Genomic DNA, 19,234 nt, shown 5'->3' on the forward strand with positions numbered 1-19,234 from the left:
TTGTTTGACCAAAAATCAAACAGTACATTTTTATCAGCTTCCCATCTTAAATCCCTTCATAGGGCATTATCATAAATAATTGTACTGATATTCTCTTATTTCTCACCATCTAAAAATAATCTTAATTGCGGAACAACATTTAGATTTGCATACAAAGGAATGGGGAGATAAAAAAAAATTACCTGGAAACAAGAAATGGAAGGATTCAACAGATCATCTATCTGTAAACTACTGTTTAAATAGCAATTACTAATTATAAGTTATGTATACTTACCAGAAAGTTACCCATATTAATCAGATTATTTGGATTTTTATCGTGTTCTATTACTTAGTCCTCTCAAATGGGGTGATTAATATGGTGAGTATACATAATTTTCTGTTTACATATGTTAATAATTGCTGTTTTAACAACAGCTAATATCAGTGTAGTTTATAGATTGTATAGTACCTCTTCTAATTCATGCTTCCTGGTAATTTTTCTACCCCTGTTCCTATCATAAGCAGATTTGGTCTCACGAACACAGGTATTTTGTGATGATGAAATATAAGGGAATAGAAGTGTTGTTTAAAGCAGCATAATTAGGATGATTTATGTTAATGCCTTATAAAGTGATTTAAGATGTGTGGGGGTAATAAAAATTAATTTTTGGTCAAATAACATGGTTTTTTGGCAAGGTCTCCAAAAAATTAAGGATTAACTTTTCATATCAGAATATGCTTTTTTCCCCTGTTTTTTGTACTTTTATTTTGTATTAATTTTGTATGTCATCTTGCTTTTCATTATTAATAATGGTTTTGAGATTAATTTAGTTTTTCTCATTTTTCCATAGAGCTGTATCCAAAGGTATCTTGAGTGATATATTTGTGTTAGGTAATAATGAAATCCAAAACATTGAGAATCATCTGGAGAGTCAGCTTCAGGATGTAAAAACTCCTAGTAATACACTTGGAAAGGAAGATATTGGAGGTTAGTATTCCTCTCTAATTCTGGAAAAAGAAATTAATTTTATGAAAGAAATTATATTTTTATAGAATGAAAGACTATCTTGATGTAATATCAGATGTTCCATTTCAGGAATTTCCCTTGGTGTTTGGGATCCATAATGCAAAGACTAATTATTAGTTTTACCAGTTAAAATTAGAATTTATGGCACGTTGCTTCGTTTTGCCCTTTGTTGTATTGCAAGGGGCAATGAATGAAAAAGGTAAGCTACTGTAAAAATGTTGCTCAGTGATCAGTATACAGCAATGTGCAGAAATTTGAAGAACTTAGTACCTCTCTCTCTCAGCTTTATGCTGTAGAAAAATATATTAAAAATAAATTGATATTATATATTTAATATGTTTGCTGCTACCTAAATGTGAGAGAACTCGTTCAGCGTGCCATAATTCATAATTTTCAGAATGTTATCAGAATCAACATTCTGACATCCCCAGCATTCCAAAAATTTGTACATACTGGTTGAAAAAAGTTTGGAATTCATTGCTAAAAGCACTTACTTTTATGTTCAGCTGTAAATCAGAAAAAAAATCTTAAAATTTTATAAAAGTTATATTCATATATATAAACTAACATCAACACAAGCAAAGCAACAAAACCATGTCAAAGTCTATAAACAAATGCCAAGCATTACTGCAAAGCATTCAGTTAGTGTGTCAATACTGAGTAGTTGTTAATTTCATATCCCTTTATGTTTATGGCACTCATTGGTTGACCACTTAAGAATGGCCACTCATTTGTGTTGTGGCACACTGCTTGGGTGCATTTTGAACACAGTCCTGCATTGCACCACATTACTCTTAGTGTATTGAAGCAGCAAACATGTTAATTCATCTATTTGTAGTTTAATTATGTGTAATGTCAATGTTTTCACTTAAACATGATTTCACATTTAATTAAACATGATTTTCCCTTAACAAAACCATGTTTGTCCTTCAAAATGCCATTTCTATCTAAATATCCCTGGATTGCATTCTTGATCATTGTCTCTAAGATTTTCCTTACCATTGAAGTTCAGACTAACCAGCCTGTAGTTACCAACTTCACTAAGGTGCCTCCGTAGCCAGGTGGGAAGGAGCAGCAGTGCGTACCACATGTTTCTTGATTAGACCGGGGTACGAGCCCGTCACCACCAAATACGGAGGATGCGGAAAGATCAGGGAATGACCACCGCATATTCCGGAGCAATATGGCCTTAGTTGCTAATGCTCCTAAAAAAAAAAAAAAAAAAAAAAACCAAACCAACCAACTTCACTCTTGGAAATTCCTTTATGTATTGGTGATATGTTAGTACTTCTTCGCTCCAAAGGAATGTCTTTCGAGTCCAAAGATGCTCTCATAATTAACTTCAGTGGTTCAGTACACCCCAGACTGCTGGATATATGCCATCAACTCAGGAGCCTTGCTTGCCTTTAGGCTTGAAAGTTTTCGTAATAAATGTACCATAGTTAATGTACATTTCTAATAAATGTAATAATATAAAGTAATATAAAAAATATAAAATAAAATTATTAATTTCCAATAAATGTAGTTATTAATGTACTGTGGAAAAATTCAATCAATTTCTCGCACATAATAACAAAGATGTTTGATTTTGTCGCATTTGTAATTATAGAGCGAAAAATAATATATGGTTCAATGTCACTCAGTAGGCCTTCTCTTTCATATTGTTAATATTTAGTGGAAGCCAGCAGCACTACAAACTACATATGTTTTTCTTCCTATTTTAGCCACGCAGCCGTCAAGCATTATGATTTAGTGTAATGGTGGCAAAAATTTCATTTTGTGGAAGTAAATCTGTTGTTTATGTGTATCAGTAACTCACTGTTTATCTAAGAGATTAACCATAGGTTTAATCAAGAATACAAATTTTTCAGCTCTGCTTGCACTGAACATTTTCTATTGCCCCTTGCTTTTAGCTTTTAAAGCAATGTCAAACTGGCTCATGCAAGAGCCAGTTTAAAGCAACGTCAAACTGGTTCATGAATGACGAGATATGTGTAATCTTTATGACCAGCTACAACTGTAATTTGCCAGAGCAGTTCACACCAAGTTACAAAGTGTATTGAATAAGAGATATCACTGAAAGAGAGAGGTTCAAAGTTATAATATAGCTAAAGCTGTATGGTCTCAGAGAAATTATAAAATGTCTGTTGGACTGCCTTGTCCTTTCATCTGTTTTTGTGGCCAGCATGATTTAAACTGCTTAGTTAATGCAGTGGTCTAAATTCCCAAGTAGAACAAACTTGCTTTGCAGTGGGTTTCCCTGGTACACTACTTTCAAACAGATGGCCTGGCTAAAAGATTAATTGTCATTTATTCAAAAGATAGACACTGCTTACTGATCACTCATCAAATAGCAGGTTGTCTATAGTGACAAAACCCAGACAAAACAGATAGCCTTAGCTATAAATTCAGTTTCGAAGCTCTGATTTCTTAGAGTGCATGTCAGCTCACATCAAACATCTTATTTACAATTGTTTGTCTGAATGTTGTCACTAAAGACCACCTGCTATCTAATGGGGAACCAGTTAGTTCTGAAGCAAACTGTCATAGCAGTGTCTCATCTTTTAAACAAATGGCTGATTAATTTTTTGATGATGTTATTTGTTTGAAAGTAGCAAAGAGCAACTGCTCTGCTGTGAGATTTAAAACCATTGCATTATCTACATAGTTTAAATTCTGCTGCCACAAAATCATATGAACGGAAAAATAATCCTGCAAATATCATATTATTAGAGAAATGTCACTCTTTTATGCATGAATCCTTAAAGGTAAATGCAATCATTGATATGAGTACCAAATTGCTTTCTTAATATTTCTGGATTGTAAAATGTTTTTTGTAATGTATGCTGGATATTAAAGAATTCTAGATTGTAAAGTGCAGGATTTTACAGTTTAGCGTATTTTGGCTTAATTGCAGATTGGTACAAAATTTCATACACATATTGGCTGTATTTTCTCAATACACTAGCCCAACAAATACTTAATTCTTTTACAAATTTTAAATAATAACTTCAACATATTTTCACAATAAACTTATTTCTCGTGCGTGGTTGCAGTATCACTGATAATTTCTGCTGCATCAAATGCAAATATAAAATATAACCTGAATTATACAATATTTTTTATATAAATGTTTGTTTAATAAAACAATTTTTGATGTGTTCTTGTGCTACTAGAAAAAATTTCCCAATAAGAATTTCTTTCTTAGTACATCCCCTTTAAAGATGGGGAATCCAGAAGTCTATGTAACACTGACTGCGAGGTAAATGATTTCATGATAACTTGAAAGGAAGCTGGTAGAGAAATTGTCACAGCTCAATCAGATCTTCTTGCAGCATCTGGGGGACTAGGCACCTGCTAGGAGATCTGATTACTTCTGATTACATTGAGTAAGCACAATGTTGATGACATTCTTCCTTTTTGAAACTACACATATGAGGGAGCATAAATTCAGATTGAGGAAGGATGGTCGCAGGATAGAAGTGTGGAAGTTTGCCTTCAGCCAGCAGGTGGTTGATTTGTGGAACAAACTTCTATCTGTTGTTGTGGAAGTGGGTAGTTTGAATAAATTCAAGGAAGAACTAGATAAATTCTTGGAGGGGATGGATGAATGAGGTGGATAATTGTTTTTTTTTTTTTTTTGGCTGATGCTCTATAAACTTACTTTCTTGCATCATTTGCCACTACTAATACTAATATTAAAAAGAAGGTGCCTGGGCTGATGGAATCTATCCAGTTACATTAAAAGCAAGCAACAAACTCTTAACTATAATACTGAGAATAGCCTTTGAGTGAAGTAATTACAGACCTGTAAGTTTGATTTTTATGCTAGGGAAAATTATAGAGTCCATAGTTTAAGAAGTAATACAAATCTAAGATATGTTTGGTGAAAGGGTAATTCTTTTAATGGTGTGATCCGGTAAAATAAAATGGAAGCAAGCATAAAATTAAACACTTCAGCTTGTGTAGCGTAAGATGTCTCATTAATTTCTTAACTGGATCACAGGTAATTTTCAGCTGTTTTTTTCATACTTTCTATAATATAGGAACTCCCCGACTTATGGAAATTTGACTTTACGCAAGTTTTTGCTGGCTGGTGCAAAGCAGCAAGCAAAAAATTGTGGAAACATATTTTGCGTCCCGTAGGAATAAATGGAGGTATCGTGAAAATATCGTAATGTGAACCGAGGTATCGTAATGGTGGTTTTTTTTTTTTTTTTCGTAATTTGTTTCAAGTCCTTGGAAGTTGAAAATTTCGCTATATTACTAAGCTATTTATCTCTCTAAAAGGTCATATTTATAATGTAAATTGCACTACCCTTTCATCATTATCATATGTTCCCATTATAAGAGTCAATTTTGAATGCCTTTGTGATATTTTTCTAAAGCACATTTTCTGGTTTATTGGGCTTTTCTGTTGGTGGATCTAATTATAAATGGGTAGTAAACTCGATATTCTTGCATTTGCGATAATATCGATAACTGGAAGTGTGGATTTTTTGGTTATTATGGTGAAATCTTCAATCATATAAAAAACAAATTTTCAGAAACTTCTCTTTATTCCTATTTACTTATTACAATGATGAAGGGAAAGGGACAAACAGAAAATGCAAGTGCTGGCAGTGCCAAGAAACGAAAAAAAATTGATTTAGAAATAAAGATGAAAATGATTAAGAAGGACGAAGCAGTACAAAGTTTGTCATATATTGCAAGGGAATTAGGTCTCGCTTCTTCAACAGTGAATACTTTTTGAAGGGACAGTATGCATATAAAAGAACACATTAAAGGACCAATGCATTTAAGATCAACAGGGATCACAAAACACCATTCAGGTGCTATATCGAAGATGGAACAGCTGTTAATAATATGGATGGAAAATCAGATTCAGAAGCGAGTGCCCCTGAGTCTAATGACCATTCAAGCAAAAGCAACAATTATTTATAAAGATATTAAGGATAAGTACGGTGAACCCCAACCCAAGTTCATGGCAAGCAACGGGTGGTTTAATAGGTTCAAGCATCGCACTGGTTTCCACAATGTTAAAGTATGCAGTGAAGTCTCTAGTGCCGATTCTACAGCTGCAGAGAAATTTTGTAATGTGTTGGAAAAATTATTGATGAAGGTGGCTATTCAATGCAGCAAATTTTTAACATTGACGAGACTGCTCTGTATTGGAAAAAAATGCCAGATCGAACATACATTGCCAAAAGGGAAAATACAATGCTAGGTTTCAAGGTGTCAAAAGATATGGCAATGCTCTTGCTTGGGGCTAGTGCAGTGGAAGATTACAGATTAAAACCACTGCTTGTGTACCATTCTGGAAATCCTCGTGCATTTAAGGGCAACAATAAAGCCATCCTATCTGTGCATTTCCGATCGAATCAGAGAGCATGGATAAGAATATCTCTCTTTGAGTATTGGTTTAAATCAGGCCTGGGCAAACTTTTTGGCTGAAGGGCCACATTAGGAATTCAAAAAGAAGGCGGGCTGCACGTAAAATACTATTTTTAGATATATATTATTAGTTATCATGAAGAAGAAATATAACATAAAAAAAATATTCTCTAACAACCAAGAATTTAATGAGTTGAATGGAACTGTTTTACATCTTTTAACATTTTTTTAATTTTGTTGTTGAGATTCTTAAAACTGCTTGTAAATGTTCATCGGTGATGCTTGATCGTAAAGAATTTTTATTTAGATTCATGATGGAAAATGTTTGTTCACATATGTAGGTTCATCCAAAAATAGCCAACATTTTTCGGGCAAAATCTTTAAGTTCGTTGAATTTGTCCAAATTAAGAGTATTGTATAATTTACAGATTTCTTCACAACGGTGCAATTCCCTTAAATCGGTATCACACTGCAGATCTATAATCTGAAGTTGTGGTTCACTCGGTGCACTATCAATTTCTATTTAAAATGGGTAGCACACTATTGCCAAACTTTTCTCAATTTTTCGGAAGTCGCCGAATCTTTGTGAAAAGTCTTCATTCAAAGCGTTGATAATTTCACAATGTTTTTCAAATTTATTTTCTGGAATCTTCAGCAACTTCATGGTTGGAAAGTGGTCTACCTTGTTAATCAATAAATGTCGAAGGAACAACTGGAGTTTTGGTGCCTCTGTAGCCAGGTGGGCAGGAGCAGCAGTGCGTAGCGCACGCTTCTTGATTACACTAGGGTTCGAGCCCGTCAACACCAAATACGGAGGTTGCAGAAAGGTCAGGGAATGCCCGGAGCAATATGGCCATAGTTGCTAATGCTCCTAAAAACCAAATAGCAATGAAACAACTGGAATTTTAATTGAAATCCATTCAAACTTTTTACCATATCATGGGCGTATAAATTTTTTCCTCGTAACACAGTGTTGAAAGTATTTAAGTGTGTCACGATGTCTAGGGTAAACGCAAAATCACATATCCAGTTATTATCAGTTAATTCGGGGAAGTCCATAATATTTTTCAGTTTTAAAAATAGAATGATGTCATCTTTAAGATCCCATACTCGCCGAAGAACTTTTCCTAAGCTAAAGCCATCGAATTTGGCTATGATAAGGAATATCTGTGTACTCGGATTCAATATCTTGAAGAAAATTAACGAACTTTCAGGCCCCTCGATCGTATTAAATTTACTAGGTTAATAATACAAGATGTGACACGTTCAACTTTTAACACATTTTTACATAATACTTGTCGATGTATAATACAATGAATTGTAATTAAAATTATAATCAGGATAATTTTCACAAATTTTATCCTGAATTTTCTTTAACGCTCCAACATTTTTACTTGTCAAACTTGGTACTCCGTCAGTTGTTACACTTACCATTTTGTTCCATTGTAAATTATATTTTGTTAAGCATTTTTCAAATATATCAGCTCGTCAAGAGCTATCGAGTACCATGTTATGGATTCTAATACTGATAATAATTGCTCGTTCAAATTTGTATCGATACTTTATATTAAAGGAGATGGCAAAGCAACTAAGCAAACCCTTAGCCGTAATTATGAGAGCATCATTGGACTCAGGGGAGGTTCCCACGGACCGGAGAGGTGCAAATGTATCCCCAATTCACAAAGGGGGATCGAAGGGTGACATGAGTAATTACAGACCAGTTAGTTTAACTTCTGTTCCGGGTAAAATAATGGAGTCACTGGTTAAAGATGCATTGCAGGATCATCTAGACAAGACTGCAGCAATAATTCAGACACAGCATGGGTTTGTTAAGGGAAAGTCTTGTCTGAGAAATTTGAAAGGATATTATGATGTGGTTACAAAGGAATTGGATGCAAAAAATAATTTTGATATCATATATTTGGATTTCAGGAAAGCTTTTGACACTGTTGCGCATGGAAGACTATTGTACAAATTGGAGCAGAATGGTATTAAGGGTAAGTTGCTACAATGGATAAAAGGATGGTTAAATGTGAGAAGACAGAGAGTGGTAATCAATGGGTGCTGCTCTTCTTGGACTAATGTTATTAGTGGAGTCCCACAGGGTTCGGTGTTGGGTCCACCGTTGTTTTGTATATTTATCAATGATATTGATGAAGGTATATCAGGCTTAATGTCAAAGTTTGCAGATGATACAAAGGTTGGCAGGGTTGTTAATGACAGTAATGGCAGTGTGCTCCTGCAACAGGATCTAGATAATTTGGGCAGATGGGCTAAGAAGTGGCAACTGAAGTTTAACCTTGACAAATGCAAAGTACTGCATATGGGTAGAAGTAACCCCAGAGAAACGTACCAACTGTGTGGTACTACACTTAAGGTGGTAGAAAATGAAAAAGACCTGGGAGTAATTGTGCAGTCAGATATGAAGTTTTCTGAGCAATGCAGACAGGCTGCTAGGGCAGATTATGGGGTTTTGTGAATGATATATAGGAATTTTGCTAGCAGGGAAAAGGAGGTGATTGTCCCTCTGTATAAGGCAATGGTCAGGCCATGCCTTGAGTACTGCATACAGTCTGGAGGCCTCATTTTAGGAAGGATGTAGATTTACTTGAGCATGTACAGAGAAGGGCAACAAGATTGGTGAGGGGAATGAAGGGATCCTCTTACCAAGAGAGGCTTAAGTTCTGCAAATTGCAGTGGCTGGAGACTAGGCACCTGTGTGGCGATCTGATTGAGGTGTATAAGGCCTTGAATGGGTTGAGCTCGCTGAATTCTGATGGGATCCTTCCACTTGTTCAGATTACGAACCTAAGGGGGCATAAATTCAAATTAAGAAAGGAAAGATGTAGAATAGAGGTGCGGAAATTTGCCTTTAGCCAGCGGGTGGTTAATTGCTGGAACAAACTTCCATCTGTCGTTGTGGAAGTTGATAGGTTGAATAAATTTAAGGAGGAACTGGACAGGCATTTGGAGGGAATGGTGTGATTTTTTTTTTTTTTTTTTTTTGGCTGATGCTGCATAAGCTCCTACACTTGCTTTCTTGCATCACATGCCACTACTACTACTACTACATTCAATTCTTCGGTGTTGGGTCCACTGTTGTTTTGTATATTTATCAATGATATTGATGAAGGTATATCAGCCTTAATGTTGAAGTTTGCAGATGATACAAAGGTTGGCAGGCTTGTTAATGACAGTAATGGTAGTGTGCTACTGCAAAGGGTCTAGATAATTCGGGCAGATTGGCTAAGAAGTGGCAACTGAAGTTTAACCTTGACAAATGCAAAGTACTGCATATGGGTAGAAGTAACCCCACAGTAACCTTATATTCTCAAATTTGTGTTTAATGTCAGGAGATATAATTCCACAAGCATCAGTCATACATTCTTTAATATAGTGTCTATCAGAAAAAAGCTCGTTGCTTTTTGCAGTTATATGAGAAATAACAAAACTTGCCTCTATGGTAGCTTCTTGTTCCTTAGTTAGCCACGTAAACACATTTTGTTGTCTAGATAAATTTTGAATCAATCCATCAGCAGTTTTCTTTCTTGCTTCCCGTGTTAAATTGGCACCATATTCAGAATGGTTAGTAGTGAAATGTCTTTTAATATTGTACTCTTTCAACACTGGGACATTCTCCCGGCAGATCAGACAAATAATCTGGTTATTTATGTTAGCAAAAAAATATTTTGTGTTCCACTCTTCATTGAAGACACGATGCTCTTGTTGAATTTTTCGTTTTTTTTATTCATTTTTAAAAGCGCATAAATATAATTTTTATTGCTACTAGTACCAAGATGATAACCAAAGATAACGCAAAAAAACTAACTGCGGGATGACCGTCAGAGAAAACAGATTGGAATTGCGGCCGGTGTGTTGGCTCGCTCCAGTTCGCGTACAATTTCAAATTCTATCTCAGTTTGAACAATAGAGATGATAAAACAATTTACAAGTCGAAAAATTTTATAATGTATTACATATACAAATTTATTTTTCAAAATGGCGTCGCAAAAGGCATAAAATAAGTAAACTTTTTTCGAAAATACAATTAAAGCTCACAGGCCGCACAAAAATGTGTGGCGGACCGCATGTGGCCCGTGGGGCATAGTTTGCCTGGGCCTGCTTTAAATGCTACTTTATTCCCGAGGTTGAAAAATATTGTAAAGACAGCAGCATTCCTTTCAAGATTTTGCTTCAATTAGATAATGCTCATGGATATCCTACGCATCTAGATGATTTCAATTCAAACGTGAGAGTCATATTTCTACCGCCAAACGTGACTTAACTCATCCAACCTATGGATCAGGGTGTTATTTCGAATTTAAAAGCATACTATTCATGCATAACATTTGCTCAGGCTTTGTCTGCAGTACACGATGAGAAAAATTTTACGTTAAGAGACTTGGAAATCTTACAATATTTACCACGCCATATTTAAACATTACTAAAACAATTACTAAAAGTTGTTAAATGGCACATGGAAGAAAATATGCTCACGGCACATAAAAGGCTTTGAAGGATTAGAAAAAGACAAATCATATGAAGAGGTTACAGATAAGATCGTAAAGGTTGCAGAGCTACTTCAGTTGGAGGTTGATGCCAAAGTCGTGGAGGAGTTAATAGAGGAAGAAGAGAAGGAATTATCTAACGAAGGACTTATTGCCTTGCAGGCAGCAATAGTGAAAGAACAAAATGCTGACAAAGCTCAAGATGAACCAAATGAGATGCTTTATCACCAGAGAGATGGCAATGGGGAGATGAATTCTGACAGTGAAAGATTCTTAAAAGTTAATGGAGCGGTGAATGATATGCTTGCTTGCTACAAAGAAATCTAAGATGAAAAGAAAAAAGCCATGTCCAGTCATCCATTATGCTCTTTCGTAAGCAATTGAGTGGCCCTCTTCTAAATCTCCACAGCCCTCAACCTCCACAGCGGTGTATTTATCAGCTGAAAACATCGATTCTGTCAATGATGTTCGAGAGGTAAAACTTACTGATGTTATGCCTGTCTCCTCTCTCTTTTTTTTTGTAATTTTATAATTTTGAAATTTTTTTTTTTAAATCGCACGCTTTTGTAATTTTTCCTGCACATGAGATAAAAAATTGAATAAATATGATAAATAATTTTATTTACATGTTCGTTGAACATTTCTTTTTTGATTCAATCAATTCAGTGAGCACAGTTGCTATTTGTTATTTGTTATTTTTTTTTTTTTTTTAGGAGCATTAGCAACTAAGGCCATATTGCTCCGGGATATGCGGTGGTCATTCCCTGACCTTTCTGCATCCTCCGTATTTGGTGGTGACTGGCTCGAATCCCGCTCTAATCAAGAAGTATATACTACGCACTGGTGCTCATTCCCACCTGGCTACGGAGGCGCCACTAGCACAGTTGCGAGTGCTGCACAAACATGGGGGAAATTCCGACTTATGTAGTGTTCTGCGGAACCAACCCTTACGTAAGTCGGAGAGTTCCTGTACTTCAGTGACTGTAAAGACAGCAGAACAGGAAAGAGTTGGTAATTAATTTATGCAGTGCTTTCTAACTTTAAATACTTTCGACTTCATTTAATCTTTTTTAACTAATATATTCTCAGCTACGTTGCTTTATGGAGAACAGATTCAGCCACATTCATCATGGCTTTCTTATGAACAGGTCAGTAGTGACCAACCTGCTTTCCTTAGAACGTGATATCAAACTTGGCCTTGACAATAACAACCAAATAGACATCATATATCTGGACCTACAAAAAAGCCTTTGATTCAGTGCCACACAATTTTCTCTGCCTCAAATTAAATCACATAGGGATATTGAGTAATGCCATATCGCTAAAAGGCGCCTCTGTAGCCGGGTGGGAAGGAGCAGCAGTGCGTAGCACATGCTTCTTGATTAGACCGGGGTTCGAGCCCATCACCACCAAATACAGAGGATGTGGAAAGGTCAGGGAATGACCACCGCATATCCTGGAGCAATATGGCCTTAGTTGCTAATGCTCCTAAAAATCAAATAACATATCATAACGTTAAACTTCTTTTACAACAGGAAAAGTAGAGTTCTTTTGGAGGGAAGCTACTCCTCCACTTTTCCTATCCAAAGGGGAGTCCCCCAGGTTTCTCCTCTTGGTCCACTATTATTTGCAGTGTACATTAATGACATACAAGATTGTATGCAACATGTGGACATAAAAATGCTATCACATACAGATGACCTCAAAATATACAAAACCATTAAATCAACACAAGACTGAACTACTGGAAGAAGGATTAGCTACTATCACCATGTGGATTAGAAATAATGGCCTAACACTGAACTTAGCAAATGCTGCATCATCTCTATTGCAGACTATCATAAAAAGCATAAAATCAGTTATCCCTACAAAACCAATAATCATGAGGTAAAGAAAGTACAAGAGGTTTCAGATTTGGGAGTATGGTTCTCTGCCAAGGGATACTTCAACATATATATTAATAAGACTACAGCAAAGGCCTCCAAATCTCTTGGATTACTTAAAAGAATCTGCTTTGACTTTTCCAACATACAATTCATAAAAACAGCATGTATATTGATCATCAACCCAATACTTGAATATGCCTTGCATATCTGGAATCCCCACACCAAAATACTCATAAAACAACTGGAACATATTCAGAAATCCATAGTTAGATTTTTAGTGTACAAGTCTAGGTTGGAAATGGACACAAAATCTTATTATGAATGGTATGCTCACTTTGGGATGGTACCACTCTGCCAAAGAAGAGCTGTGGCAGATTGCAAATTCCTGATGCATCTCGTGGCTGGAAAGCTGGATGCCCCCCCGTGCTGCGCTACCTGATCAATTTTAGCTGCCCTCCAAGAGCTTTGACAACCTGCTGGCACTAGAGCCATTCAGAACTGATAATCTAAAATTCAACCATTTCAATAGAACTGCAAGACTGCTCAATGAATCCAACATTGATATTCTACTGAAGATATCAATATCAAAAAAAATTACAAAGGTTCTATAACCAAGAAACTAAAAAACAAGAATAAACGATTAAATAAATAATACAATAAATTATCAAAAAATGAATAATAATAATATAATATACTAATCACTCAGAGTAAACTATAAGTTATGATCAGACAATAAAATATAATAATAAAGGTTTTGTTAGAAATACACAGATCTCTGTCATCCGATCTTTGCCTAAATGCAAATCGCCTGTAATATATGATATTCTATTGTGTATACTGTATTATATCCCATTTATTTATTGACTGTAAATAGATCTGTACTATTATTGTTACATTCCTCCTCTGTAAGGCTTAGGCTATTCTGGAGTAATAAAAAAAAATTAATAGATAAATTTATTTACTAATTACTATTTATTAGACTGGGGTTCGAGCCCGTCACCACCAAATACGGAGGATGCGGAAAGGTTAGGAAATGATCACCGCATATTCCAGAGCAATATGGCCTTAGTTGCTAATGCTCCTAAAAAAAACCAAATAACAATAACTATTTATTAATTTATCTATTAATTTCTTAGTTAAAAGTAGTCAAGTGAGGCCAAAATTAAAAATAGAAAACACCGTTTGTTTTCCTTCTACTGATTTTATAGTCACTGAGGGAGTGGTACTGGAAGTACTATGAAACATCTGAGAATTATCTGTGATCCCTTTAAAAAATTAAAGATAGATCTTACTTATTCTTAATTTCCACTTGTCTACATGCAAGTTCATCTTCATAAGAATAGAGTTATAAGGCAGTTAAAACAATGGTTTGGTAGAGATCATGCCTGAGCAGGCTTATTAACTGTGAGGTTGTCACAAAGGAACTGAATTCATAGAACAATTATGACATACTTAGATTTCAGTGAAGCTTTTGACACAGTTTGATACAGTTTGATTTATGCAAGTTATGAATGACTTGCATAAATCAGCGTGGTATTAGCAGCAAGATACTATGGTGGATAAAGAGATGTTTAAGTGATAGCAGACAGCGATTGGTTATAAATGCCACTTATCTTTGTGAACCAATGTCACAAGCAGGGGCCCGCAGGATTTAATGTTGGGTCTCTTACTGTTTCTGATATTTATTATTGAAATTGTTTTATTGGTTTGTTGAAGTTGATGACAGAAAGGCTAGCAGGGTAGTTATGATATTAATCAAAGTATTTACTTCAAGATCTAGATAAACTATTTAGAAGGGATGAAAAATGGAAATTGAGCTATAACTGGAAAATGTACTGCATTTGGGTAGTAGTGTTCCCAGAATAACATACCATTTGCGTTACACCAAACCCATTGTAGTCATAATGAAAAAGACCTGGGGGTAATTTGCAATCTGATACAAAATTCTCTGCACAGTACAGACAGGCTGCTAGGACAGCTCATAGGGTTCTGTTAATGTTATACAGGAACTTTACTATTGGGGAACAAAGGTAATTATCCATTGTATATATCAGTGTTTAGGCCCCATCTTGAATACTGTTTATTTTGTTTTACTTTATTTTAGAAAGGGAATGGTTCCAGTGGATAGAGGTAGAGAAGAGCAGTTTGATTAGTTGAGGGCAACAAAGGATATTCCTACCAAAAAAATACTTGAGTTCTGTAAATTGCAGTGTCTGGAAACTGGGCATCTGCATGGGAACCTAATTGAGTATTCAATTAGGTTCCCATGCAGCTTTCAATAAAGCTTTCAATTGGCTAAATAATGATAGCATTCTTGCCCCTCAGATACACAAAGAAGACATCAGTTTAAATTGAAAAAGAAAAAATGATTGCCAAATGATGTCTAGGTATTTGTATTTGGTAAAAGGGTAATTGTTTATATTAACTTCCACCCAGTGTTCTAGGGATAGAATTTAGTATAAATTTAAGAAAGATTGGACAAATCATTAGATGGGATGGGAAAATGAAAGGATAAAATGGTTTTTTGGCTGATGCTCATATATATACATACACACACACGCACACAAGATATTTATTTTTATTTCAACTATAAAGCTGTAACCATAACCAACTTATTCTGCTTTTTATATATATATGTGTGTGTGTGTGTGTGTGTGTGTGTGTGTGTATATATATATATATATATATAAATAAATAAATAAATAAATTTTCTGTTTATATTCTGGGACGACCAAATGGTCAGAGGAGTTCACAAGATAGATAGAATACAAGAAACAGCACCGTATTCAGTAGTCACGGGCTTGAAACCTGGTCAGTCAAGCCACGTGTACTTATATATATATATATATATATATATATATATAGACAAAAAGGTAATTATTTGTGTATTTGAAATATTGTTAAAAAAAAGAAATATTGTTCAAGGTTTAGGCCAAAATGGATGTCAGATGAACTAATGAGGCATATGGCAGAGAAGAAAAATGCATGGGATACTTACAAATTAACACATGACACAGAAGCCTATGATAGATACAAGTTGATATGCAACCAAGTTACAAAGGAGGTTAGGCAGGCGAAGGCAGATTACGAGAAATTCTTGGCAAGGGATGCAAAGAAAAACAGCAAAGAGTTCTTTACTTATGTAAACTCTAGAAGGAAGGGGATGAATCAGATTGGTCCACTTGATATTGATGGGTCAACTGTTGATGATCCTGCTCAGGTAGCTAACAAACTAAATGAATATTTTGCATCGACATTCACACATGAGGAGTTATTCAGCGAGGGGAATGCCAGAGGTGTATTCAACTCTAGCAGTAAGCTACAGAATCTTGAAATAACTGGGAGTAAAGTGGAGGAGAAACTGTTGAAGATAAACACAAGAAAGGCACCCGGGTAGGATGGGATCTATCCAGTTATATTAAAGGAGGCAGCAAAAGAAGTAAGCAAACCCTTAGCCATAATTATGAGAGCTTCCTTGGACTCAGGGGAGGTACCCATAGACTGGAAATGTGCAAATGTGACCCCAATTCACAAAGGAGGATCAAAGGCTGACACAAGTAATTATAGACCTGTGAGCTTAACTTCTGTTCCAGGAAAATTAATGGAGGCACTGGTTAAAGAAGCACTGCAGGATCATTTAGACAAGACTTCAGTTATAGCTCAGACACAGCATGGTTTTGTTAAGGGGAAGTCTTGCCTGACCAACTTGATTGGATACTATGATGCAGTCACAAAAGAACTGGATGCAGGGAATAACTTTGATATTATATACTTGTATCTTAGAAAGGCTTTTGATACTGTTGCACATGGAAGACTGCTACACAAATTGGAGCAGTGTGACATTGGAGGCAAATTGCTGCTATGGATAAAGGGGTGGTTGAGGGGGAGAAGACAGAGAGTGGTAATCAATGGACACTGCTCATCGTGGACTGATGTTATTAGTGGAGTCCCTCAGGGCTCAGTGTTGGGTCCATTATTGTTTTCTGTATTTATAAATGATATTGATGATGGTATATCGGGCTTAATGTCCAAGTTTGCAGACGATACAAAGGTTGGCAGGGTTGTCAAGGACACTACTGACACTATGCTGCTGCAACAGGATCTGGAAAGGTTGAGCAGATGGGCTGAGAGGTGGCAAATGAAGTTTAACATTGACAAATGTAAAGTACTACACATGGGAAACAGCAACCCCAGAGCAACGTATCAACTCTGTGGTACTACACTGACAGTGGTAGAGAATGAAAGGGACTTGGGGGTGGTTGTGCAGGCAGATATGAAGTTCTCTGAGCATTGCAGACGGGCTGCAAGAGTAGCTCATGGAGTATTGTCAATGATATACAGGAATTTTTCCAGCAGGGATAAGGAGGTGATTATTCCATTGTATAAGGCGATGGTCAGGCCACACCTAGAGTACTGTATACAGGTCTGGAGGCCTCATTTCAAAAAGGATGTAGAGCTGCTGGAACGAGTACAGAGAAGGGCAACAAGATTAGTGAATGGAACAAAGGGGTGCTCTTACGAAGAAAGGCTTAAGTTTTGCAAATTACAGTGTCTGGAGACTAGGCACCAGCGAGGTGATCTGATAGAGGTGTATAAAGCCTTGAATGGTTTAAGCATGCTCAATGCTGATGGGATTCTTCCTCTAGCTCAGAAAAATCACCTGAGAGGGCATAAATTCAAATTGAGGAAAGACAGATGTAGGATAGACGTGCGGAAATTTGCCTTTAGCCAGCGGGTGGTTGGTTGGTGGAACAGACTTCCATCCCTTGTGGTGGAGGTTGATAGCCTAAATAAGTTTAAGGCTCAGCTGGACAGGTATTTTGAACGAACAGAGGGGTGAAGTGGAAGTGGTTTTTTTTTTTTTTTTTTTTTTTTTTGGCTGATGCTGCATAAGCTTGCTTTCTTGCATCAAATGCCTCTACTAATGCTAATGCTAATAAAAGCTCATTCTCAGCACTCTGGCACATTATTTCAGTCTCTTCCATATTTGTTTCCCCTTCCCCCAGCCACCACAATATACACCAATTTTTTCATGCAGTCCTCAGTTTTTGCAATTCCAGCAGCATCCATTTTACATTATCTTGATTTTTCTGTTATTTCTTGTATTGTATCAGTGTGCAATATCATTAAAGTCAGTTTACCATAACATATGGTGATTAGCTGGTGAAACTTATTATAATAATTAGGCCAAGGAATTTAAATGTTTCATCCTTTGTTTGAGCTTTTCTTTAATGAATTAAAAATTAAGTTTACTGAATATCAGAGAAAATTTATGATAAAATTAGCTAAAAATTGTTTTCTGATTTCCAATAATTAATGCTTTTAAAAAATAAGAAAATATACTTGTAGTTTATATGGTGAAACCTTGGTAGTGCTTTATCATTTTACCTAAAGTTGGTAACAATTTTAGATAACTCAAAATATTGATTATATTTTAATTTTGGGACATAACTTATTAGTCTTGGTGACTAGGAAAACTTAGTTAATTTGGAATTTACTAATTACTATTTATTAATTTATAAATAGTAATTAGTAAATTAGGAAAATAAAATAAAAATAATGAAAGTATTTTCAGTTAAACTAAAATAAAATAAATTTAAGAGAATAGCAAACGGAAATACCTAATTTTATTTTGGAATGAACTTTGAACAGTGTTATTTGTGAATTAGCTCTGTTTTTGAGTCACTGCTAATAATAACAAAAATTATTCTGCGACTTATGGATTATTTGTGCTAATACTCTTAAATGGAGCAAAAGGATTCGTTGTATGAACTATATTTGTTCATATTTTCTTAATGTGTGCTTGAATAAACAGCCTATTTTGCTTCAATTGGGAGTGATATATCATGTGATCAAGGAATTAACATAGATTATATTAGTGCTTATTCTAGTATTATAATGTTATTATCCTTTTCAGGATAAATTTCTTATCAATAGTAAAATTCCATTGTAGTGAATTTCTCAGAGGTCTTTAAAAAATATATATCATTCCAAAAGTTTTGTTTAAAGAACTATTATTTGTTCAGTAAGTTTTGCTGCACTTTTTAATATACAGAAATATCAATATTTATTAAATGAATAAAAATAATTTGTATGAAATAGGAACAATAATAAGCAGTGTTTTAAAAAAACCCATCATTAACATTAGTTGAGGCATATGATGCAAGAAAGCAAGTTTATACAGCATCAGCCAAAAAAAAAAAAAAAAAAAAAACCTTCCCATTTTGCCCATCCAGTCACTCAAAATGTTTGTCTAGTTCAGCCTTAAATTTATTTAAGCTATCAACTTCCACAACAACAGATGGAAACCTGTTACAGCAATCAACTACCCATTATCTAAAAACAATTCATTTTGCTTTAACAAACAAAATGAATTTACATAAGCATTAGACATGTGAAAAAATATGAAATGGATACAATATAGGCAGTTTCTGATTTAC

General features: G+C 35.2%; 1 protein-coding gene across 1 annotated transcript in view; it reads left to right on the forward strand.

Annotated features, from left to right (window-relative positions):
• The window catches only part of LOC150088631 (uncharacterized), a 178,780-nt gene that overhangs the window by 64,495 nt on the left and 95,051 nt on the right, over positions 1-19,234 (forward strand). The window contains exon 8 of the mRNA XM_090370272.1: positions 831-967. Coding sequence (XP_090226398.1) covers positions 831-967 — 137 coding nt within the window. The remainder of the gene's footprint in view (positions 1-830; positions 968-19,234) is intronic.

The sequence above is a fragment of the Mastigoproctus giganteus genome, chromosome 3 (genome assembly GCF_048544385.1).
Source record: "Mastigoproctus giganteus isolate SK-2022 chromosome 3, ASM4854438v1, whole genome shotgun sequence".
In the NCBI taxonomy this organism is placed as follows: Eukaryota; Metazoa; Arthropoda; class Arachnida; order Uropygi; family Thelyphonidae; genus Mastigoproctus; species Mastigoproctus giganteus.